The following is a 27054-nucleotide window of genomic DNA, read 5'->3' as shown; positions in this document are numbered from 1 at the left end:
AAGAAATAACATACTATTATTATTGAAATAACTTTCCACTACCTGGTATCCCGGACCTACAACGTATTATAAAATATACTAATATATAGAATCGAATTTCTATTTGTGATCTGCTGTCAGAATTTAGACGCAGATCAGTAAATGATCATTGCTCTTCTCAAAAAACTAAAATCTTATACATGCACAAGACCAAGAAGAGTAATGACCGTTTTAAGACACAGTCATGCCGGTGGCCAAGAGATCGGATTAATCCGATTGCGGACAGTAGCCCGAGGCAATGAGAGTTATAAACTCTTCTCGTTACTTGCATGCGCAAGGATCCGAGACCCTGTTCGATTAACGCGTATATCTACCGCTATATAACGATGACTGGCGATGATGCGATGGGCTGTAGTTTCGCTCGTGTCTGCGATGTACTTCATTCTACCTTCGATTTTGCCCGTGTCTGCTTGTACAGTCCCAGGACCGGCTCTCACCCGTGTTGTGTTCTGTGTCTAGCTAACGAGGGAGAAGTAAAACGCGATTCAAGTTCTCTTGAGTAAATCACGTATGTGGTTTGTTCTCGCCGGCTAGCTGCGTGGTAGCGCGGAGACCTTGGAGGTCTAGAAATAAATTGCGTCACTTGGATCATCGCCAAAAAAATCATAGAACTTGATTTTATTGTTACAAATATTCCTACCGAAGTCGAGAAATCGTAAATATATTATGTCTCTTGCTTTGAACAGAATAGTAATACATTTTAAATATTAAAAAATGTTTTTAAACTCTTTGTAATTATTTGATGATAATATTAATTATATTAACAAAATCTAACAATAAAATAAAACTAATTAAACATTTTTTTTTATTTACATTTATAATATAATGTAAATTGTGAGGTTATAACAATCATAGCATTGATACTCTGTACTAAAATGTAATACACAAATCCATATTTACTTTTATATTAAATGATAACGATATCTTAAATCCCTAACGAAAAAGAAAAATGAAAACAACTGAAAAAAAACCGTTATGAACTGCAGATGATAGCAGAAAAATCTCGGAATTGGGACACAGATAACAGTAATCTTTTGTTGTTTTCAGTTTTATTTAGTTTGCTAGATTCTTCAGTTGGGTTTTTTTCAGGTGTTAAATTGTACAATTTAGAAAATTAATAAAAAAAAAAATGAATACAACTGACAATAACTATTAATAATGAAGACAATAGTTTTTTTATAGTTCAAAACAGTTTTCTTCATTTTATAATTGCTGTCTTCTACGTTCACTAGTTTGTTCTCAATCAAAGCAGCTATCTTCGGATTTCTACACATTTTTTTAACTTTTTAAAATCGCGCCTTTAATAACAACAAAAAAATTAACTTTTAAAAAAGTAAAAGGTTAGGCGAGTTTGATATGTTCCGCGACAAAATAACAGATAAAAAAGAACTGAGATCAATCAACGAAAGTCAAGTTTATTATATTTAATTATAATGAAGCAACATATTATTTTTGGTCAATAAAGGGCTTACTTAATTTAAAGTTAAGTTATATACTGATCAATTAGGAACAACTCTCAAGATACTTACTACGTAACTTGCTATGGCCGTTTCATCGTACTTATGGTGTTTTTATGACGTTCTAATACATAAAAGGAAAATTTTAGTTGTTCACCAATAAACAAAATGAAACGGTCATAGCAAGTTACGTAGTAAGTATCTTGAGAATTTTCCTAATTGATCAGTATATAACTTAACTTTAAGTTAAGAAAGCCCTATATTGACCAAAAATAATTTTGTTGCTTCATTATAATTACATATAATAAACTTGACTTTGGTTGATTGATCTCAGTTCTTTTTTATCTATTATTTTGTTGCGGAACATATCAAACTCGCCTAACCTTTTACTTTTTTTAAAGTTAATGTTTTGAGATTTCAGTCCTTATTAGTAATTTTTTAAAGGATTTTTTATTTCTCCTAAAAATAAAATATAAGCATCTTTAGCACCTTTTGACCATGTTTTTTTTTTGTAACATTTTTATCACTAACATGAAATCACTGATTGTTCTGATACACTACCCTAGAATGATTTCTACACCTAGACACCAAAACAAAGTGCGAACTACCTAGACCTCGTCATCAGCCACCCTGTACACCTAGACGCCGTCCTCGTATAATGTATGTACCTAAAAATATAAAACCACGGAGCGCACCACGTAGACCTCGGCATCTGCCGCCCTGTTCACCTAGACGCCGTTTTCGTATGATGTATTTATGTAGACATAAAAAATCACGAACGCACCTTCCAGACTTCATCATCGGCCACCCTGCACACTTAGACGCCGTCCCCGTATGATTTATTTACCTAGACACCAAAAACCACGGAGCGCACCACCTAGACCTCGTCATCGGCCACATTATACATCTAGACACCGCCCTCAAATTATTTTTACACGGAGACACAAAAAACTACAAAGCGCACCACCTAGACCTCGTCATCGGACACCCTGTACACCTAGACACCGCGTTTAAATGATTTTTACACCTAGACACAAAAATCCACATTGTAAACCACCTAGACCTCGTCATCGGCCACCCCGTACACCTAGACACCGCCTTCAAATTATTTCTACACCTACACACTAAAAACTTCATGTGAGCGAGCATGCAGAAAACCGATGAGAAAGCAATATCTATCTGTGTATAGCTGTGCGGCCAGCTTCACGGTCCTAACACTTGTTGCGACTAACTTAACGGTCCTAATATTCGTTGATTTGTTTGGAGCATTTTGTGAATAACACACTCGTGTATTATATCAAAAGTAATTTTTATCAATATTTTTGTTGAAAATCATAGTTAGGCATAATAAAACATGATAAAGGCAAAATATATAAGAGACAAGAAAGAAATGCATTCATGTGCAGAATTTTTTTTTCCGCTAAAGATCAATATAGGTATGGAAAATTATGTAATTTTATATAAAATCATATTTTATGTCCTATAACACTCGGTTAATACTTTCCTGACGTGTTATAACCAGGGCCAGAGGGGCCCTGTTTATTGTAAATTAACGTCGGGCGTGCAGAAGGCACGGCTCGGCCGACTCAGATCATGCACGTGTTTTTACACGAGCCCGCGGAGGCGGCGTAGGTCGGGTCGTAGGAAATAACACACGAGAAGTTTAGATAAGGAAATGTATATTCAATTGTAACTATACACAGAGGTGCAAACGCCGCACGCTTCGACGAACGATAAAGAGAGACGAGAGATATTACCCTGTCGACGTGAGAGAGTGAGAGTGCAGGTACTTACAACTCAGTAGTGGCAGTAGTACTTGACGCAACGGACGTGGTCCGGTCTCGGACGTGGAGATGTAACAGTTCGGACGGGCGTCGCAGCAACTCGTCAGTAACGCACGGACGAATATCGTTCGCTCTCGAGATGCTCGCAGGACTCACAACAAATCCGCGTATATAGTAGCGCGAGCTACTCGTGTGGATAGCGCAGCGAGACTAACTCTAGTCGCGGTTCTCCCGGCCGTCGGCACATCGTTGTCATATCTCGCCAACGCTGTGCGGCCAGGCGGCAACCGCGCTACCTATGCTCTCACTCTCTCTGTCTCTATCTTGCCTCGTTTCTCGTTCTCGCTCGTTTCGGCGCTCGTTGGCAACTTGCTGAAACAATAATCTTATTACAATTAGTACATGATTAGCCGTTAGACATTTGACGTGCACTCGGCCGTCACAACACCCTCCCCCAGACGCTGTGTACCCTGCCAGGTGTACCAGCTCGCACTCAGTCATGTCTAACTGGGTAATAAGAACTTGTAATAAATATCAATTTTTACAAGGAAAACTTTTTATTATCATCACTAATTAGATAATACATATAATGAAAGAAGTAAAAAAAAATAGTGAATTTTTAGTCTCTCGCCTCTCTTTTTACATACGGCCGTTGGTCAGTACGGCAGTCTTTTGCTTCTAAAAAAAACATTACGAGAGAAAGAAGAGAAATAAGTAAAAACAAAATGCTTCCTTGCACGGGATTGAGGTAAGGTACAGGAGGAAATGAAGTGGTTCGGCCGTTAGCCTGAGCTTCTTCTTCTACTTCTTCTTGTACTTCTCGCCGTACGTTAAGTCCATTCCATGGACGTTGAAATTGGGGCACTCGTCCAATCGAGCAATACCTCGGTATCCGCAAATGGGGCATTGCGGTCCAGTTTCGGTGTAAGTCGGCAGCCTGTTTTTCGCTCGACGCTTCAATTCACGGTTACGGTCGAACTCTTTGTTCAACTGTTCGTTGGTTAGAGACGGCCGTTTCTTTACGGCTGTCCCCATATGAAGATAAATTTATTTTATTTAATACTTATCTCAATTATTAAATAAGACAGTATTTAAAATATATTACGATATAGTGTGCGTAAAATGCACTATTAAGCACGCTCCGCGTGCGTTTAAGCACGCTCCGCGTGCGTTTAAGCACATGCAAAAAGTTGATTTTTAAAATGTTATAAATAGATAACATTTAGTTGTCAATATTAGAATGACACTTTATTAGTGGAATGTATGCAGAATGCTTCAATGCATCTATTTTTGAATACGGTTTTACTATATAAAAATAATTTTTAACTATTACAAACTTAAGAGTATTTTAGAAGTAAATGTAAAAGAGCAGTATACATAATAGTAGAGATCTCATTTGAAATTAATCAATAGATATGACTATAGATAATTAATTAATAAAAACGTTAAAATGTTGAGTGAGCAGTAAATTTGTATAAAATATATTCGAAAATTATAGTAAACATATGTAATAAATTAATGAAAGTATATAATTGATGGTAATGTTTGTTTAACACATTTATTTGATTATAAGTTACGGTTTATTTAAAAAAAATTATATTGTTTTATATTAATTTATCTTTCTCTACTGATAAACTCATGTAAGTGCTCTTTATATAAAGAAAATAATTACATAATGATTTTTGTCATTTCATATTCACAAACACATAGCTTTGAAAAAAGGATCATATCTGCAGAAAGAATTCTTCGCAGCATCCCTTTCATCAGGATCAAATCTGCAGATTACATCTTGTGATATGCATGAATGCATTCAGCATTAGTCATTTAATATTCACAAACAGATAGCTTTGAAAAAGATAACATACATGCACAAAAAATTATTCGCAGCATTCTTTTGTTCTCGACCAAAACTGCAGGTTACATTCTGTGATATGCATGAAACCATACGGCATTCGTCATTTCATATTCACAAATACACAGCTTTAAAAAAACGAGTGTACCTGCACGAGTAATTGTTTGCAGCATCCCTTTTATGTTAATCGAATCTGCAGATAACATTTTGTGATATGCATGAATACATAAAACATTCGTCATCTCATATTCGCAAAAAGATGGCTTTAAAAAAACAGCATATTTGAAAAAATTTGATTGCAGCGGATTTCATCGGTACCAATTTTAAAATAATCTTTATTCATATATATATATATATATATATATATATATATATATATGTATGTGTTTTCGCAGGACTTTATTTTCAAATACCCTAAAACGGTTGTCCGCATGTTTAGTGAAAGCCCACGTTTCGCACCCGTACAGAACCACCGGCAGTATTATTGTCCTGTATATTCTTATTTTAACGTTTTTAGACAATAGCCTCGACTCAAGTAAATTACTCACGGCGTAGAAGCAAGTATTACCCGAATGGAGTCTCTCTGTTAGTTTCTATTCTCCTAATAAGATTCTTTTGATACTCCCGCTTCTTATTTCTATAGATTATGTAGTTAGAATACTCCTCTACGGTCCTATCGCTTCTATTGGGTAAGCTATCTAATTTAGCCTTCTTGTGCCTCTCAAACCAGAGTTCGCACTCTTCGTCAAACCATGGTTTGCTCTTTGGCTTTTTTTTTTACCCAGTACTTTGCTCGCGGCCTCTTTTACCGTTTTTTCGATGTCCCCCCATAAGCTATTCGGTTCGTCATTCCCATCCGGCGATGTGTTTGCTTCTTCAAGTGCCTGAAACTTGTTATTACTTTCTATCTAGTACCTAATTCGCTCTGTTCTATCTCGTAGCTTTTCAATATCGAAGCTTTCTACCTTGTTTGTTCGCTTACTATTTTGATTCTCTACTAATCTAGCTCTTAATTTGGCTACTACTAGGAAGTGGTCCGAGTCGCTATCTGTCCTTCTATAAGCCCTTGCGTCGAGAACATTAGTATGACGTCTTTTTTCAATGAGAAAATGATCAATTTGGTTCTGTGTGGCCCTGTCCGGCGATGTGTATGTCCTCGTGCTTTAAATACGTAGTTTTGATTATAAGATCTTTTGCTGCCGCGAAATTTATGACCCTAATACCGTTATCACTGCTGGCTTCGTGCAAGCTTTCCTTCCCTGTAGTAGGCCTAAACATTTCCTTCCTACCTATTTTAGCATTGAAATCGCCTAATACTATTCTTGTGTCGTAAGACGCGAACTGGTCGATTACCTGCTCTAAAGTTTCATAATAAAGATCCTTAGCTTCTTCTTGTTTGTCTTCTGTAGGACAGTGTACATTAATAAATACATATCTATACCATTCACCTTCGATGATGATGTACAAGAGCCTATCATTGACGGACTTGAAATTTTTAACCGAATGTATGATGCTTTTGCTTACGAGAAATCCGGTGTCTAGGGATCCCCCGATCCCGGCCCCATACAGGTACGTGAAGTTACCCGATGCTAGTACTCCGCCATCTGGTCACCGCGATTCCTGTGTCGCTACCAAATCTAGATTGTACCTATCAGCTTCCTTTATGAGTTCTTTAAACGCGCCTACTCTGTATAGTCTGCGAACATTCCAAGTTTCGACCCTCAAGTCTCTTTTGGTTTGGTTTTGATTTTTTTGATCCATGGTAGTATGTTAAACCCGCGTGCTGCGGATCCTGTTCCGATCGCAGGTGAGTCTACCGTTCTAGAGGTGATAACCCCCATACCTGTCTAGAACTAAGTATGCGAGCTTTCCGACTTTGACGTGGACAGTGTCAACTCGTCATCAGATGCACTACGGTTGCATTCTCGCATCCTAACACCCCCCTGCAAGGTAGCGCTCCTTTGCTGGCATCGTTACCGCGTAAGACCAGGTGACGAATCATTCTACACATCTCCTTTCGGGGCAGTTGTCATCGCTCCCGCATCCTCCTCGGCAGCAGGATTTTTGACCATTTTTGTAATGTGTGATGAAAGAGATAGATTGAGAGATAAGAGATAATGTGAAGTGTTTTTTGTTGGATGCTTGCGTACTGTTTCTAGATGAATGCGTTCGACAGTGTGGGCTCATCACACCCACGCCTGTTCCTATCGGCTGTCCGCGGCTGCTTATTCGATTTATTCGCAGCTAACCTCTTTCTCAGGTGCTGTTCCTCTATCCGCAACCTGAGGACGCGCTGTGTAGTGGTGATAGGCACCCACCCGTCTGATCTGGACGACAACGCTCAAGACCCGCTTAGGGTGGCGGCATTGCACAGCATGCATATACTATAATTGATTTGATTGCATGAATTGCTTTTATATAATAATATAAGAGATAAGAGAATCTGAAAAGAAACTATAAAAACTATTATTTCGCATGATATAGCCACTGCTTGTTCGCGGCTAACTTCACGGTGCTAACATTTCTTTCAAACTGAAGAATGATCTGATTTTAGCAAATCGTGTATATTACATCAGTTATTATATGTGTAATGCGGCTTTCGTGCCAATATTTCTGATCAAAATCGTAGTTAAGCATACACATTATCATAATATATCAGAATAACGCAGATATAATAGTAATAAGTAACTTTTTTTTATATCCAAAATTCAAGAAACCAATATAGAAGTGAATAGTGTTGCAGGCGCCAAAACTTCGTCTGCTTCTCAAACTCACCTTCGTGGCGCTCCCGCACCACTTAAAATCCTACCCAACCCGTGTGTTTTAGTTTAGGGGCTCGAGGCACATTAGTATTCGCTATGTCAAGCGACTGGAATGACCCTCTAGCGGAGAAAGCTTTGAAACGTGCCAAAGCGTAGGTTCGAGTCGTTTCCCGGTTGCAGTCGAACATTAGTATTCACAATTATGGCTGAAAAAGTTGCAAAAAAGAGAAAAAGACAATCTCTAAAAAAAATTAACTTTTAAAAAAGTAACAGGTTAGGCGAGTTTGAAATATTCCCGTATCATTTTAATTATTGGTGAACAACTAAAATGTTCTTTTTATATATTAGAACGTCATACAAACACCATAAGTATAATGAAACGGGCATGGAAAGTTACGTAGTAATTATCTTGAGAGTTGTTCCTTGCTTCATTACGATTAAATATAATAAAATTGACTTTGTTTGATTGATCTTAGTTCTTTTGTATTTGTAATTTCGATGAGGAATATTTCAAACTCGCCTAACCTGTTACTTTTTAAAAGTTAATTTTTTTAGAGATTTCAATCCTTTTTAGTAAATTTTTTTGAGTAATTCATGTTCAACGTCTTAAAAATAAAATAGAAGCATCTTTAGCTCCTGTCGACCACAGCTTGTTGTAACATTTTCATCGATAACATCAAATCACTGATTGTGAACTGCTGTGCTGTGCGAACTACTCAGACCTCGTCATCGGCCACCCTGTACACCTAGACGCCGTTCTTGTATGATGTTTACACCTAGACACCGAAAACCACGAAGCGCACCACCTAGACCTCGTCATCGGCCACCTTGTACACCTAGACACTGCCCTTTAATGATTTTTATACCTAGACACCAAAAACCACGGAGCACACCACCTAGACCTCGTCATCGGCCACCTTGTACATCTAGACACCGCCTTTCAATGATTTTTACACCTAGACACCAAAATAATTATAAAAATAAGCAGCCTTTTTACTAATATTTTTGTTGGAAATCATAGTTTAGCTCTAAAATATTCTAATGAGACAAAAAACCTTACCAACAGTAATAGTAAGTATTTTTTTCCGAACACCAATATAGAAGTTAATAGTGTCACTGGTGCTGCGGCTTCATCTGCTTCTCAAACTCGCCTTCGTGGCGCTACCGCGCCACTTGATGTTGCGTGACAAAATTTCTTAATTGGAACCACTTCATACATGGGGAGGTTTTGCCACAATACATTAAATGATTTGCATTTAAACCATTTTCTCCTTCCACATAACACCTTACACCATCATCTATGTAACTTATTAACTCATTAGCTAATAATAAAAAAGTCATTTTTTCTAATCTTCGCACCCTACATGCATAGGTACCATACATACATCCTTTGCGAGCTTTGTTTTGAGCTTGTTCTGGGGCACGTTTTAAAGTGTCGTTCAGTCGTTTAACATGGCGAATTAAAGTATTATGTTTGCAACTCTTTGCGTATGGAACGGCACGGTCACCGACAATTCGAACATAGCTTCTTTGAGCTAGGGCCCTCATCGGCTAATTTCAGGAGACGCCGCGAATTACTTTTATTTCGGTGCGCCCTAAATTAAGTCGTTAGGAGCCGATAAGAATAATCGTTACTCTATCACTGTTTTCAGAAAATGTTAGTCGCGTGCAAAACAGCTGAGATGGCTTCTCGCTATATAATTAAGACTTCTGTCTCGTTTCTCGAAATATGCGAGATAAAGTAGACCAGGCACAAGTCGTCGGTGCAGCGGCAAGTACAGTTAACGGAACCATATTGCATGTAATTATGCTCGATTTGAGCCAAAACTGACGTCAAAAAAAGTCACAGCTTCGAAAGAAGGCCTAGGGGCTGAACGGAACTTTTGAGTGTTTTTCTAATATGTTTTAGCTAACTTTCAGGCTTGGTTAAGTTAAGATTGGTACATATAGGATTATGCTACAGAGATGCCAATTTACCGACTTTTGAAAAATAGGCTACTTTCCAAGTCATTTAATTTTAGTTCTAATTTGTGGTTTTTAACAATTGAGGTGTAGAATTAAATATTTGTCCAAAACAATCATTTTTAGAGGCGATGAACCTAAATCGTCAAAAAAACTGACGAAATGGCGACCGATTAAAAATCACCAAAAAGCCATTGATTTTGGCGTTTACTGCTGTTCGAGCCAATTCCGCTTTTTAAAAGTATATGTCACGAATGTATTTTTTACTCAAATTATTATACATCGATTGTCAAAGGATTTTTTTGTCAAAATGCAAAGCTGAAAGAATTTTTTTCAAATTAGCCACTTCTGGTTAGCGATTTCTGATAATTCAAATAATTTTACTGGGGCACTGTTGTCACCTAGAAGGCTTAAAGTTTAGGAACAGCTGTATTTTCTAATGTACTTTTACCGAAAAATTCGATGGTAGCATTAGCAGACACCCCCCCTCTGTGCAGCCTTTTTTAAAACTTGGCTAGAATTGCTCCCACACACAGGCGCGCACGTGCGCTCACACACACGCTAGTGTTGAGTACCTCTAAGTGCTTTTCAGACCGAAGCTGTGGAACGTAGGTAACTGAGTTGAGCCCAAACTCCCGCACCCGATGTATAGGAACGTGAGTGTGTCCAGAGGATGACCGATCAATGCTGCTTGTAGTGGACGATCGGACGATGCTGCAGGAAGCAGACGGCTGGACGATGCAGAATGAAGAAGACGAGTTTGATCCTGAACCTTTAATCACCTTGGTGGATGGGGGATGTATGGAAATGTCAAACTCTGAAGGAGAAACCAAATAAGCTAGCTAACGGGCCCCACGGAAGTATTATTGAACGATAGTACCTGTGGGGATCCGGTGGCGGAGGGCCACTTGTGCAGAGCTTGCTCTGCCTACGCCACATAAAAAACATACACACACACACACATGCGTCCACACAAAATTTTTACTACAAATACTATTTATAATGGTCAAGATTTTGTTACAAATAATACAAATAAAATAAATTCATTGTTATCTGGTTCCATTGATGCAGAACATGACGATATAGAAAGTTATTAAAATTTTAATTTTTGTGCCAAGTAAAAAAATGCTTTTACAAAAATCAAGAAACAGTAAATAGATCCCTGGTAAAAACGTTTACTATTATTTCCCGACTACTTAATCAAGTTGACTAATATTGGTCAGCGTTTTTAGTATCAGTTTCCCAAAAATAACTCTTATTTTATACTGTTTTTTTCCTGAGACTAGCCAGTATTACATACTAGAGAGGTACTCTAAAGAGGGGGTAAGGAAGGGACTGTAAGAAGTCAACTAACATTTTTTCAAAGAATTTCTTGTATAAATGAGGAGGAGGAATAGGAGGTTATATATTTGCGATCATATAATATAGTTAGATGATATGTCTTATGTCAATGAGGCAAGATAAATATAATATAATTGTCTTTTGTAGGTAGAAAAACTTCCAGGAGGAGCTATTGAAGATAGCAGCGTACTTAGAGGCGTCATGTTAAACAAGGATGTCACCCATCCAAAAATGAAGCGTTATATACAGAATCCACGTATTGTCCTTTTGGATTGCCCTTTGGAATACAAGAAAGGCGAATCACAAACAAATGTAGAAATTTTAAAAGAAACTGATTTTACAAGAATGTTAGAACTCGAAGAAGAAACGATTAAAAAAATATGCAATGATATTATTGCTGTGAAACCAGACGTTGTATTTACTGAAAAGGGCATATCAGATTTAGCTCAACATTACCTATTAAAATCAGGAATATCAGCAATCCGAAGAGTTAGAAAAAGTGATTGTAATAGAATTGCTCGAGCTTGCCATGCGACGATAGTAAATCGTACCGAAGAATTGCGGGATGATCATGTTGGGACAGGCGCTGGATTGTTTGAGATAAAAAAAATTGGTGATGACTATTTTTGTTACATAACTGACTGTATGGATCCAAAAGCATGTACCATTATTTTGAGAGGCGCAAGTAAAGATATTTTAAATGAGTCAGAACGTAACATACACGATGCTTTACACGTTGCAAAGAATTTATTGCTAGAACCAAAACTAGTACCAGGTAAATATATATTTATGCACATCTCCTATTTTATATACTAGGAATGAAGGCGCGCTTCGCGCGCTCCTTATTCTATCTATGTCTAATAACGCTGGTAGAAAAAACAACATAAGTTTTGGGTACACTAATTTCTGCTAATATTTTTACCATATTACCTACCATATGTTACCATATTCTGTAATACTTTTAATATAAATATATTAACAACGCCCAAAGTCGTTGTCGTTAAGGTCTGAGAAGTGAATTTGAAGAAAAGTTCAGTAGAAGAGTCAGTGAGTATAAGCCTATTATTACAACCCTATTCATTTGCATTGTAAAAAAGCTAGGCAATTGAAATTTTACACAGATACTTGATATGCTACCTATAAAAACATGTAATCCAGATGATTTTAATTTAACTGTTTTCATCCATATTTTCACATTGAGGCACATGTGAATTTTTTAATTTGGCGGGTCACATTTTGCTTATAGGCAATTACGCAGTAAATACTATCTCTAGCACATTGTATTTTTGGTTTTCAGTGTATTTTTACATGAAGAAAGTGATAAATATTTTGCCTTTCTTGTCAAGACATTAATAAGAATTTTAACTCTTAACAGTTGTGAGAGATTTTGAGATCGATGCCTATTTCTCTATTTTTGCATTTGCTCTCATTCGAAAACTAACGGGTCTAGAGAGCGCATATTTTACATATAGATTTATTTTGTGTCAATGAAACAATATATAAAGTTCAATTAACCTTAACTGAAATACTTTTTATTTCGATTCCGACACTGATGTGAACTTATACGACTAAATAATTATCATGGGTGTTGAAGTCGAAATCAAAAGTATTTCAGTTAAGGTCAATTCAACTTTAAATATTTTCACAACCAAAACAGAAATATATATGCAAAAAATGAGCTCTCTAGAAATTAGTTTTTAAATGAGAGCAAATGCAATGCAATGGAAAAATCTCAAAATCTCTCACAACTATTAAAAGTAAATATTCTCATTAATGCCTTAACAAAAAAGCCAAAATATTTATCATTTTCTCCAGGTAAAAATACACTGGAAACCGGAAATACAATGTGCTAGAGATAGTAGTTACTGCGTGACTGTCTATAAGCAAAATGTGAGCCGCTAAATTAAAAAATTCACATTGCCGTTGGTGTGAAAATATGAATGAAAACAGTTCAATTATCTAGATTACATATTTTTAAATTTAAAGGGCATTGTAGTGATAAACTCAAATTCACTGACTCGGATACTGAACTTTTCTTTAAATTCACTTCTTAAACCTCACCGTGGGCGACTTTGGGCACGGAGACACAATATATCTTTATACTTTTTATTCTTTTAATTGCACTTCTCACTTATATTTAAAAAAAAACTAAATAACATACACACACACACACATTATTACCTACTTCAAATAGGGTTAGGGTGACACTTTTCAATACACATGTTTCAATACTACACTTTTGGTAATGATTAATTTATCAAGATTTCTTGTTGGTAATATTGCATATATTTTTTTCTGAATCCGCTATTCAGATTTCATACTATTTAACCTCATTTCATTTTATTTTAAACACCTGAAAAATTTCTACCAGGGTTATGACTGTTATGAGGGTTATGAATTTAAAGCGTGCGGGTTCTCATCTGTTACCTAGGCAACCGACCATAGCAACCAATCAGAATCACATATTAAAGGCTTCACAACCAAGTCCATCATTTTTTAAAGAGAGGATTATCCCTTTCTTGTATATTTTCGAAAGACTTTCCTCATAGGCAAAAATCTTTTTAAATTTACGTAATTAGAACACACTACAATTTACGTAACTACAACGCACAGGTCCCTATTCCTCCTTTATCAGAGCCACTTTTTGATTCCTGTAATAGCTCTTCTTTTTTTACATATATAAATTTTGTCTCGGGCTAACTTGCCTCGACTCGTAATGCAAACTCCACACTTGGTCTGGAAAATCCCACTTAGCCCTTAGTAAACACAATATTTTATATAAGGCTCGAAAGTATTTTTGCGTTTTTTTTGCTTTCTCCTAGAGGAAGCTTTGTTATAGTAAAGTTTTCGACTTCATAAAAAACACATTAGAAACACGTTTTGAAGTGTTTGGAGTTAGAATTCGTGTTTTTATTAAATAATGAAAAATGATTGATAAACTTAAGGGGATGTCGTCCCAAAAACACTATTTTTCTATTACATAAAACTTTTTGAATAAAGTTTGCAAATGAAAAACTGAGTCTGTAGTTTAATGAATCGTTCTACCGAAAGAAAAATTTGATCGGTCTTTCTGTTCTTCTAAAAGTTTAGAAATACAAAATACCCCGTGGCGGATTTGCGAAGCTTTTGCGCCGACATCCCCTTAATAAAAATTGTCACAGACGCGATATAATGTTGAAAGAATCATTTACAAATTAATATACCTTTCTCAAAGTAATCTGGATCATTGATGCCGGATTCTTTAAATGCCTTGACGATCCTTAATGCACTTCTCCTATAAACTGTTGACAGCTTTCGTGTATAGGACTTCACCAACATAGCGTCCGCTCATGTTGGGGCACCATATAACATAATTGATGTAGTTAGACTGGCTAGGAGTAACCTTCTACCCTGCGTTGGTCCATCTACATTTGGCATTAGTCGCGATAGTACACCACCGACTTTTGCTGCCTGATTGCTTACCCTCTCGGGATGCTGCTTAAACGTTAGTTTGGAGTTCATAGTGATTCCCAGGTACTAAATGGTCGGCTAAGAGTATTTCGTGTCCGTCCATTGTCAATGCTATTGTCTCCATTTTGTTCCTACTATCTAGTCTACTATCTAGCTCAAGTCTAGTTTGCTTTAGCTAATCATAGATTATACCTACTGCCTTGTTAGTGATTTCCGTCACCTCTTCCTTTTGCTTTGCTACTACCACTACTGCAATGTCATCTGCGACTCCTATAACTTGCCCTTTCGGGTAGCTCTAGCCTAAGTACTCCATCGTACATGATGTTTCACAATAATGGGCCAAGAACTGAGCCTTGTCAAACCTCATTAGCTCCGGTTACTTTATAGATTTTTTTGCCGTTAGAAGATAGTCAGAAATAATCCTTATATATGCGGCTATCTCTTTGTTACGTAGTGCCTCGTGTATTTTGCCCCAGCTGTCTGAGTTAAACGCATTTTTAACATCCAGTGTAACAATAGCATAGTACTTCTTGGCTCCTTCTTTCCATCTCTTTTCTCTTATTGCAGTTGTAGCGTCGTCGACTACTAAGCTTACGGCGTCAAGAGAGAAGCGGTTTTTCCTGAAGCCGTATTGATATTCCGCTTGTCTATCTGGTTCTTTAACGACTTGGTCATTTGCCTCTGCTTCGGGGATTGCTGTTATTTCCAGTCTAAGGGAAACAGCGTAGTCACAATACTGGTCAAGCAATTTGGGGCTTTTAGGAGGGGGAATATAACCTCCCTTTATCTTATTCATTACTACTTGGTACGGTCGCCCCTAGGGATCCAGCTCAACCTCGTCCTGTATCCGTTTAGCACCCTTAATTTCTTTGTTTCGGACTTTTACTACTTCTTGACTTCGACCAGTCTTGTAGTATTTCTTCCTAGCCCGCTGTTCTTGTCTTCTGGTTCGATGACACTTGCTGTGGGCAGCGTCAATTTTTTTATCCCACTAGTATACTGGCGGTCGTCTATTATTAGGAGCCCTCCTTGACACCGTTGCGTCGCAGGCTCGGGTAATATTTCCTATTACATGCTCTACCTTATCATTCGCAGATACAAACAGCTATATTTCTTCAAGAGCCAGCAGAAATGTCTCCTTATCATAATCCTTCGTTTTCTAACCGACTCTTTTCGTCGTTGCACTCCTGTTGGACCTCTATTTTGATATTCATATCTCTATTATTATCGCTTGGTGGTCACTCTTTGTGTAATGATCGCTCACCGTCCACGATCTAACTAAGCCAATCAGGCAGCTGCTAACAAACGTGAGATCTATGATGGATCCTGAGTCTCCTCTTTAAAATGTGTAAGAACATCCCTGGTTAACTAAGACCCAGTCAAGCAGGGCAAATTCTTCCAATAGTGCTCGTCCTCTTTCGTTCGTCCTTTGGCTGCCCCACTCTACTGCCCAGGCTTTGAAATTGCCTGCTATTAGTACCGGTTTCCTCCCTACGGCATCCTGTACTAGTCGGTCTAACAGTTGTCTGAATTGTTCTATCTGTCCATAGTACTGTCCATATCCCACAGTGGTTCGTCCAGGTCTCTGTATTGTTCACAGACGATGGCTATGTCGATCTCTGTCTCACGGACATACTGGCTCAGTAGGTCCTGTGTAGACGCGCAGTTATTTATATTCAACTGTACTATTTTTATTTTCTTCGCCTGTCAGTGGCTTCTACTACAGCTCGGTAAACTGAGCATGCGTAGCTGCGTGGTCACTCTTCCCACCTGTGCCTCCTTTGCAGAGTACACAGTTGGGTTGGTTCTCACACTCTTTCGCTTTATGCCCGTCTTTTCCACATTTAAAGCAAAGCTTACTCCTATTTTCAGTTACTGTGCAGTTTCTTTGCAGTTACTGTGCTGCCGATATGGCCAAAAACTAGGCATATATAACACCTAAGCGGCTCGTTTTTGCGGTTAGCCACCCGGATCCTACAGTTGACCCATCCTATTCTGATCTTCTGTAGATTAGTGATCTTAGCCGCTATCTGAGCTGGTACCCGTATCACTGCAATCTGCGTGTTACCGTTCGTCTTTCGCAGAGATCTTATCGTAGAGTCTTCTATGATGTTCTCTTCGCCAATTTCCTTCTGTAGTGCTTCTTGTACCTCCTTTTTTGAGGTAAGCATGTCCAGATCTATTACATCAATGGTTTTTTCTTCCTGGAGTGCTTTTATTGTGGTGCCTTCTACTAGTACTGCTTTAACTGCTTCTTTGAAGTCCAAGGTTTTGACTTATCTTGTGCGTTTAAGCTTTATAAGAAGATCTCCTGCTACTGTTCTGTGTATTTTATTTACGCTATCTCCTAGCTTGTTTTTTATATATATACACACACACATATATATATATATATATACACGTATAGAAGTGTCGACATGGCGGACCTATGGAGGCCTCCCGACAAGTCCGTGTGTGATTTCTATTGCCATAAACAAAAGCAAACAACAGCAATCTGTCGGTTGTGTGATGAAGCGTTTCACTATAGCTGTCTGACACAGAAATATTCGAACTTCAGTTTTCTCAGCAAAAACCTCATAATTTGTCCGGAACATGAAGGTCTAAACTTAACCTCAAAATCCGAGGAGGCAAGACTTAGTGACTCAGGAAGAATGATAATTGCACAAGTAAAACGATGGAAAACTAAAGATCTAAGGAATCAATTACTCGAAGAAACCTTGGCTAAGATACATGAAACAAGTAATGTAGACACTGCAAGTGAAGATAGCTATCACCAAATCCAAACAGAGAATTTGCTTCTTAGACAGCTTGTAACTGAGTTAAAGGAAAAGAATCTACTATTGTAAGAAAAACTGGATCAGAACGTTTGTGTCAGCAGAACTGCAACATACTCAGACGTCACTAAGCTGCCAAAACCACAGCAAAAAAAGCACCGAAAATTACTGTTAAGTGTACCAGTGAAAGTGACATAGACATAAAAGCAAAGGTGATAGAATGTCTAGTTATAGATAAAACCATAAAAACAAAAAAACTTATATGTCAACAAGAAGAACGATCTAGTTATAAACTGTTTAGATTGTAAAAGAGGAGTTAAATAATTCAAAAATCAAAATTGTTGGTATTGATAACTACACCAACATGACTGTTCAGGACATAGAGGATGACATCAAGGAAAGGAATTTTAGTAATTTAACGAGTAGGGGTAAAGTACTGCACGTGTACAAACAAGTTCAGAATTTTTGTAGGACTCCAAAAATGTATATGACCTGATTAATAAAAGGCCCTGTAACAAATGTGGACGCTCTGGTCACATTTTCAAAAAGTGTATGAAATCAGTAATTTGTCTGTATTGTGCTGATGCACTTAAAACCAGTGACTGTGTGAATGATACAAAAAAGTGCATTAATTGTGTATATAGTAACAATAAATATAACATTAAATTTGAAAAAAACCACTATGCACTGGATTCTAACCTGTGTAACATCCTGAAGAGGAAAATAAACAGATATATTGATATGATTGATTACCCTACGAGTCCTTCCCTACCGACTGTGAACATAGTTTTCCTACATCGGAGGGTAAATAATTCTGACGCTTTGCTAACTATAACTACACCAATTGCACCAATGAAGAAAATCGAAGGAACGAGCACACCCGGACAGCTGACTGGACAACCGACACCACGAGACACTCGGGTAACAAGAAACAAGGGCCATCTAAATCTACAGACTCTGGCCACTCTTCAGGATAAAAATACTAAAACGACCAAAAATGTAAAGATTTAGAAATGGATACTTTTGTTTTTCTAGATATAATCCAAAAGGATTCGGTAAAGAAAAAAAGACAGATAAAAAAGAAATCACAGACAGATTGGTAGAAAGAACTGGATTACAGTCTCTATAATAAAATCATGTGAGAAAAAAAGGTATTGTATGATACATGGCAGTTAGATAAAAATAATGATTAACTCAAATTGCAGGACAAAACTTACGCTAAAATTCTAGACAAAATTATCATTGACGCAAAAATTTGAAAGTAAACAAGTACAAAATACCTTAAGCAATCCTAAAAAATTGTGGGAAGTTATAAATATCAAAATGGGTAATAAAACAAATTTTCATGATGCCATAAATCATATAATGATTGCCAACAATAAGATTACTGATAAAGTTTTAATAGCTAAAAACAGGAATAAATTCTTTAGCGAAATGGGAGTAATATGATAGACATATTGCAAAAAAATTCTAAAAATAGTAAATAAAAATAATTTTGTAGTTTGGAACAACTTCTCTGTTTGAGGCTCTGAAATTGCACTACGATGACCTTAAAGTGCAGTTTCTAACCTCGATCAGTGTCACTAAGAACAAGAGTATTACTATTCCAAACAACAGAAAAAGAGTTAGTGACAAGAATAGTCTAAAAAAAGCAATTCCTATCTTTAATGCTCTACCAAATGAACTAAATGTGTCTATTTTCCGAAATACGCTCAATTTAAAAAAATTAAAAACTGGATTAAAAAATTGGTGATCCAGTTTTGTTTTTCTGCATAAATGTATTAAATATTTCCCGTTATTTAGTTTTTAAGTATTTTTAAGTTTTTCTACGAATCTATTATATTTTTCTTTTGTATATTCCGGCCCTGCGCTCAGGTACCACCGTGTACTTCTGTAGGATTTCCGAGTATATTTATATATACTCTGTAAATGTGTTTGGTTGAATAAAAATAGATATATATATATATATATATATATATATATATGTGTGTGTGTGTGTGTGTGGGTAGTTCTCTGTGAAATCGAAGATACGAAAATTTTAAATTTCGCCCAAATTATAGGATGTTATATATGTTATATCTGACTCCAAAAAAAATTTCAGCGCGATTTCTTCATTTGGCTTCGGGTTCTAGCTGGTCAAAGTTGAGGTTTCAAGCAATTTTTGACTATTTTCAATGATTTGTAGCTCATAAGGGATGCATTTTTAACTGCAACTACCCAAATACTTTTTTGTGAAGTTTTCTGAATTTTTTAATAAAAATACTTTTAAAGCCCTATGTGTGTGTGTGTGTGTGTGTGTGTGTGTGTGTGTGTGTGTGTATTAAGGCTACCTTATTTGTATTTCAAACCTTAAAATATAAAAATCTGAATGTTTGATCCGGACTCCGAGAACCTCAATACAGTAAAAAGATACCTTTTTATAGTTAAAAAGTAGCTGTAAAGTTTCAGAATGAGTCTGACCTTCTACTAGAAATTATGTTGAAAACAAACATGATATAATGGCTAATAAGTGGTTTTACATGCAAATTTGACACTTATAACCTAGTAAATTTCATGTCTATCGATACAAACACATGTTGGTATCGGATGATTTCAATCCGGACTACGACCATCAAAAAATTCATGGAGATATCTTTTTATAGTGCAAAAGTTCCTGTATGGGTCCCAGAATGGCAGAGACCCTGTATCTTTGGCTAAAAATGAAAATATTCATAAATTTGTGCTAAAATTATTAAAATTTATATTTAAAGCCTATGGCAAAGTTTATGAATTGCTTGAAGCATTCCTAAAAAAAATCACAGAGGTAGGAAACATCAAAATAAAGAAAGTCAATGTAGGAGAAAACTGTTCCTTAATGTCCATCATTGACTGAAAACTAAAAGCTTAGTCATAAATTATTTAAATACATGTTTGCTTATAGAAATAAATTGCGTCACTTGGATCATCACTATACATTTAATATTTACATATTACTTAAAATTATAATGAATTAATAAACTTTTTTTATGATGCGTCCACAAAACATTTATATATGTATAGATATGTATAACATACATATACAACTACCGCATAGAAACACAAATTCTCAAATGATAAAACTTTAATTTTGCTTGCATTAAACGTAACATTATGCCTCATAATTATAAAAAATACAAATGTAAATTAGTAGCTTAATGATATATGGTTACTGCATCACAGAATCCGCTTCTTAAACAACCATTGAACAAGGTACTTTTACTGAATTGTATACATTGATTTAATTGTAACAATCATATATAACAATCATTATTGCATTGAAAAATTAATAATAATAATAATAAAACTTAAAATGAAAACAATATTTTAATCATAATTTTAAACAACAAATTTTTATGCAATGTTTTATTGCAATGAAATAAATAAGTGACCTTATACTTTGTAATAATTGCAACAAAATCATTTGTATACAAGAATAAATAATAATTTTAATAAATTAAAAATAATATACTTTACTAGTCAAGAGGCTGATCATCAAATCAATCGAATTCATCTGCTACAATCATCATAAACATTGAAGAACCTGCGACAATAAAATAAATTCCACAAAGTAAATGCTTAATAGAAAAAGTTTTAAATAATAATTTTTGTTTTTAATTTATAATAAATCACATCTAATAATTCCATTGAAGTATTTTATTAAAGGCAGGACACGCATGCATGGAACACATATGCAATTTAACAAATTATATACACACACGCACATATATCACTAATGATAAGTGAAAAATATTAACTATTAAACAGTATTATTATGCACCAACAATATATGCAATACAATTTACAATGTAACATTGATAAGTTAAAATCGAAAATACTAATATGAAGTGTAAACTTCAATATTAAAATTGGACAAATGATCCGAATCATCAACTACATAAATATAACTATAATAACACTATTAGTAATCAAAGGCAACTTCACTCCTTACACAATTTGCTAGCAAGTCTCCATGGCTTTTACGGAAAATCTGAAAATTATTAATTTGCTAAAATACTATACTTAACGCACAGAATGATATTTGCTCTATAAATATATATCTTATTTAACATTATTAACAGAATTAAGAACTATTTAGATAAGAACACATCTATTTAAGAGAGAGCACACAGTGGTGCTGTTGTCGCTCAAGAAGTTGAAAACCGTCATACAAAAAAGAGTCATACGACATGTCGTAGGTGGCGGGACTGTCGTACGCCTCCTGCAGTGTCATACTGCCATTCTGGCTCCGGCATAGCTGTGGATGGAAGTGTCGCCACTGTCGTAATAGAAGATTAGGCCCGTTACACACAAGAAGGAACAGAAACAAATAAATACTGACCCACCGTGTTAAATAAGTATTATCCTGTAGTGCAACATTTATCAGTTTAGTCTGTTTTCTTAGCTGGAATAATGCGATTGCGAAAAAAGTCTGGTCGATTATTCTAATCCTATCATTAACTTATAAATGTTATGTTATTATCATTACAATCCCTAAAATCTTTTATACACAAATCAATTGCCATTAAAATTTATTATTATTTTTTGCTGCAGCAGATCAATAAAAGTATTCAAATGAAACTGAGTAGTTTTATTTAGATTACGCCATTGGCGAATCTGAAAAATTCATCTATTTTATAAGAATACAAATTTCTTCTACAAAACATTGTCAGTGTATTGAATATAGTGTCCGATAACAACCGGTAATCCGAACAGGAAAAATGACGATGTCCCCTCTCATCGTCAAGTTTTACCCCATTACAGTTAAATGAATTTATCAATAATATTTGAATATCTGCATACTTTGTGTGTGTGCATGTATGTTCATCAGCGAACCTTTAAATATCAGCGAGTGCCTTATGTAAAAAGCAAAGCGTTTCGCTTTTATCAATGTTTAATAATAAAAAAATGAAAATGAAACATTTGCTTGAATGCTACTAAGTTGTGCGTAATATAAAGTTTGATTTAAAATCCAAATTCCGAGACGAAAGTAACTTATGGAGTACTATTTTTCTTTTGAAAAACACGTTTGTAATTAAATTATGCACAACAGACTCCAAACTTGAGTTAAAAGTATTTATTTTATCAATAATACATCAGTACAAAGGTGTCAGAGTAGTAAGAGCTAAAGATATCTAAAGCTCCAACACACACGCGCCTTAAATTTAAACATAAAATCCAGAATTAAAACCTCTAAACCCATTGGCCCCACGAGCTGCGAGGATAAAAAAAGGATTTATTTTCCCAATACCTCGGCAAAGCAGAAAGTAATCCAAATCCGAAATGCTATCTAATAAAAGTGATGGAAACGCAATAATTCGGATGACTTTGTTTTTGCACATGCGTCAAAAATATATAGTGTAACGGGGTGAGACTTTATTCGCCTAAACGACGTTGAATGAGATCGCTATCCCACGTTGCGGCGGATAGCACCTCAACGCCAGCGCTTAACCCGTGTTGCAATGCAGCTTATCCCGCTGCTTCTTCTCGTGGATACCGCACCTTCTAGTGCGTGCTCGGCTACTCAGGTGCGTTGAAGTTGCTTGTTCAACGCCCGCGTAGGCGGCGGTAATCGGGGAAAGGAATTAGCAAGGTGGCGGTCGTTAAATAATAACAAAAAGTCGTAAAATAAAAAGACTAAGGGTATATTTAGGTTCGCGAGATAAACGTGAATTTACAATACGTCGAGAGACAAAATAATAATAATGCACGAGTCGCAACAACTTCGCGACTCGTCGCGAAGCCGGAGTATTTGCGCTCGACGCGTGTTTCGCCGCGAAGGTCGCGCGTATCGCACCACGCAGGTGGTATCCTCGCGCACAATCTCTCTCTCTCAAGCACTGCGCGCATCCACACTAACCTTCTGCTGGTCTTCTCGATGACGCCGTCGCCAATTGTCGTGATCTAGCGCTGGACCGCTCGACAGGACCTGGATCGGCCTAACACACATTCACACACACTCCTTTCTCAACGCCGCACGTACCGCGAAACACCGATGGACGCACTTTCGCGATACGAGCGAAGCCGCGTGTTTACAATTCGGGAGCCGAAAGCTATCTGTCCTCCTCGCTGGACTAGCCCGCGCGCTCGCTCCTTCCGTCCCTCTCGCGCCTTCGAATTTCGCACTTGTTTTTCTATCGCGCGCGCGACTCTACGTACTCGTCGCGGCGCAGCGGTACTCATACCGCTTCGTGTTAGCCGCGGTGCTCAACACGTTACAATAGTACATTAAAGTTTTGAAAACGGTAATTCCGTAAAACGATATAAATACTATTTAATTACGATAAAAAACCTAATTGATATAATTAATATATTTTATAGCAATAAAGTGAAGTAATAACATGAGAAATGTAACGCTATAATTCGGATTACTTTGTCCTTGCATATTAGATTGTCCCTTATTTATGAAAATCCAAATTGAAAATTGTATCGTGACGCCACCTGAAAACCTAGTTTATAGTCTAAAACTTGGAAAAATTTTTTTTAAGCTAATAAAAATGATTTTAGACCGTGCCACCGTGTATCATAAGTTTCAGCAATCGCTTAAAACAGTTTTTAAGCTGTAACTCAATATCTAAGCATTTTACGAAAAAAAGTTCAAGACAAAAATTGTAGTTCTTCAAAAATACTTTGTTTTTTTCTTGACACCTAAATGTGAAAATGCTTTTACCTTGAGTAAGAAGACAAAATCGTTTTTTAGCTGATTTTTCAAGCAAACATTCAGTTATTTACCGTGATAATTAATTGTTATGCATTTTACATAAGCCACCGCGGCTGTTAGGCCACGCATGGCGCACTGGCTAAAATATGAAAAATATCTCATTTATGGAGTAATACATTTATCGCAAGTACTAGGCCACTTTGAAACCACAAGACCGTAACTTATAAAAGCTAAAAATTATTTAGAAAATTTTATTTGTAACGTTTAGAAACCTTTCGTTTCAATTTTTAATATTGAAACTTGCAAAAACTTGAATCTCATACTAGAAACGATTTTGCTTACCGTGTTAAGTTAATTAGTATTAAGTTTTTGATACTATTTTGTCTTACTTTCTAATAACAGGCCAATCAATTGAAGATATTGTTGTGCTATTCAACCCACATTAAGTATGGTTTTGGTTATTCATGCTAGATCAACATTATAGGTGGATTTAGATACTTTAAAACACTGGGGTCTGCTAGCGCAGCCCCGCGTTCTTAAATCTATGTTCGCGCGCCGTCACACTCCAATGCATACACGGTGGCGGGCCGCCTCGGCCCAGGGCGCCAGGCATCGAGATGCCAAGGATCCCGCGATCCCCTTTCCGTGTGAGCGCCACCGTGTGTTGGGACCTTACGGCGTGGGAGATGAGCTCGGCTAGCTCTAAGGAATGGGTGGAGTATCGAACAGGGTCGTGGGTCATAAAACTCATTAAGGCTTGCTGCTGATATGATATGTCGTATTTATTCTTCATTTTCCCTCTTCACGTCACGCCCTCGATCGAGGTCATCGTGAGTAAGAGCGAATTTATACACGTGGCCCCGCAACGATTTTAATAATTCTAACCTCCTTCCGGGGAGATCACCCGCGCCCACCGAGCAATCGACGCCACCGCCACGCTCGTCAGCGCGCAGTCCGCCGACTTGTCGGTGCGGGCGAATACCCGCCTCGCCTCTCTGATCGTCTACCGGCCCCGACGACCAGCGCGTCCGTCGCGGCGTATTCTCGCGAGTTATGCGATTTCCCCGGCCCATCAGACGCTTATTTTTCCATATACCGCGTCGTGAAAAACCCGTACTATTATAATAAATCCCCGAAAACCACTTCACGATGTGACGACCTCGACACGACCGCGCGACGACACACACACACTTGCCCGTCCTCTCCGCGCACACTCGTGCATTCTAACAGCTACTTACGGAAACTCTAATAATAGCTAACCTAACTTAATCGCTAACTTACTTACTAATGGTAGCTCGGTAACACGCAGTAATCGGTAGCTGATAGGAATAGAGGGGGTGAGGAAACGATAGCGGGGAGGTACAATACGAGCGGAGAGCGATAGCGAGGAAATATGCACAATACATGGGTAACGATAGCGAGGAATTGTGCGAGATCGAGAGCGTGAAAAAGACAAACGGCAGCTTGAGCGGAGGGTAACGGTAGCGTGAAAGGAACGATAACGAGGAAATACGAGAGCTTACAAAATTCGCAACAGGCGACGAGACCTCACGGCACTCGACTCGCCGCCCTTGCCACGACCGTCAAAGCGCATTGCGCCGCACTAACCATGTCGCGACGCGTTCATCCGAGGCACAGCCGCACTAATTTATTCGCACGCTAAGTACACTTTTACTCGAAAACCTCGGTGAGCAGCGCAGACGTCCTATCGGTAGCAGCGTTGCGGAGCGAAAGAGGCCGAGCTCTCGCGACGCGGCAACACGTGGCCGCGGGGCCAGCGCTGCGCGCGCTCCTCACGCAAACTACTCCCCCTTCTGTGCGCCTACTCGCGGCTCGACCTGCCACGTTGCGAGGTTGTCGTCGCCTCTCTATTGCGCGGCGCAAATTTTCCACTTGTAACGTGCAGTAGAACTGCCACGTTACAACTCCCTTCTTCCTGGGGTGGAGGGGTTGCGCTGTAGTTAGACCCTTTGCTCGCTGGTGGTAACCTGGTTGGTGGATGGTTGGTGTCGTCCGGTTGTAGTGGCTTCTTCGCTGGCCCTAAATCGCTTGAACTTACTACGCAAGCTTGTTGAGTGAGAAGGTAATACGGGGTGGTAGGTTAAGAAATAATGCTTATTTTAAAATAAAGGCGTCTAGGTTAGTTGATTATATTCTTTATTCTGACCCTCATGGCACAGTTAAGACAAAATAAAAGAGAACGATAACAATTTTATGTGTGGTGTAAGGTGTGACGGTAGCTTAGGTGATTCGTGTAGGTGTGTATAACGGTAGCTGAGAGCGGTAGCATGTGCGTAAGTGAGAGTGTCAGATTATTACAAAAATTACAGGTGTAGCGAGAGCGTGGGTGTGTGATGAGGTGCGTAAGGGTAGGCGAGAGCGTGCAGTGAGTCAAGATCGATAGCCAAGTAAGAGTCTCGTCAGTCGTCGTGTCGCGTCGGTCTTATCGCCGTGGGGGCAGTTGGTCCCGAGGGATGTTGGTGCCCCGAGAGGGGATGTATGGGCCTTGGGCTCGCCAAGTCTCGCCGTGGACGGGGCAGTCTCGGATGGTGACGTTGTCCAGGACACACCGGTAGCAGTAGCGGTAGCTGTGGCGCTGGCGGCCAGGGCAGCGTGGCGCTCGATGGCTGGAGCTTCCGCAGGCCCAGCACCCTGGCCGAGGAGCATTCACGAAGACCTGCCTGTCGTTGATGGTCTGCCACCCCGTGAAATTCTCGGGGCGCAGGTGTGGTGCCGATGGCGTGGGCTCTGCTGTATCGCTGGTCCATACCGCCTCCATCTTGACTCGAGATTCCGTCGGCTGGGTCGTCTGCGTCTCCGCGTCGATTGTGATCGTCGTTGTCGACTGCGTCCCTTTCTCGTCGGTCTGGGTCGTCGTGTCTGTCGTCGTCTGTTCCGTCCAGGTCTCGACGTCTACGGACGGTCGGAGTGGCTGCACCGAGAAGTACTGCACAGAT

At 38.0% G+C, this 27054-nt stretch overlaps 1 protein-coding gene across 1 annotated transcript in view; it reads left to right on the top strand.

Annotated features, from left to right (window-relative positions):
• Cctgamma (T-complex protein 1 subunit gamma) overlaps nt 1–27054 on the top strand; it is a 92041-nt gene that overhangs the window by 48963 nt on the left and 16024 nt on the right. Inside the window, 1 exon segment of the mRNA NM_001190930.1 lies at nt 11345–11972. Coding sequence (NP_001177859.1) covers nt 11345–11972 — 628 coding nt within the window.

This window comes from Nasonia vitripennis (genome assembly GCF_009193385.2).
Source record: "Nasonia vitripennis strain AsymCx chromosome 4 unlocalized genomic scaffold, Nvit_psr_1.1 chr4_random0010, whole genome shotgun sequence".
Classification (NCBI taxonomy): Eukaryota; Metazoa; Arthropoda; class Insecta; order Hymenoptera; family Pteromalidae; genus Nasonia; species Nasonia vitripennis.
Note: the sequence above shows the minus strand (reverse complement) of the source record. Positions and strands in the feature narration are given on the sequence as shown.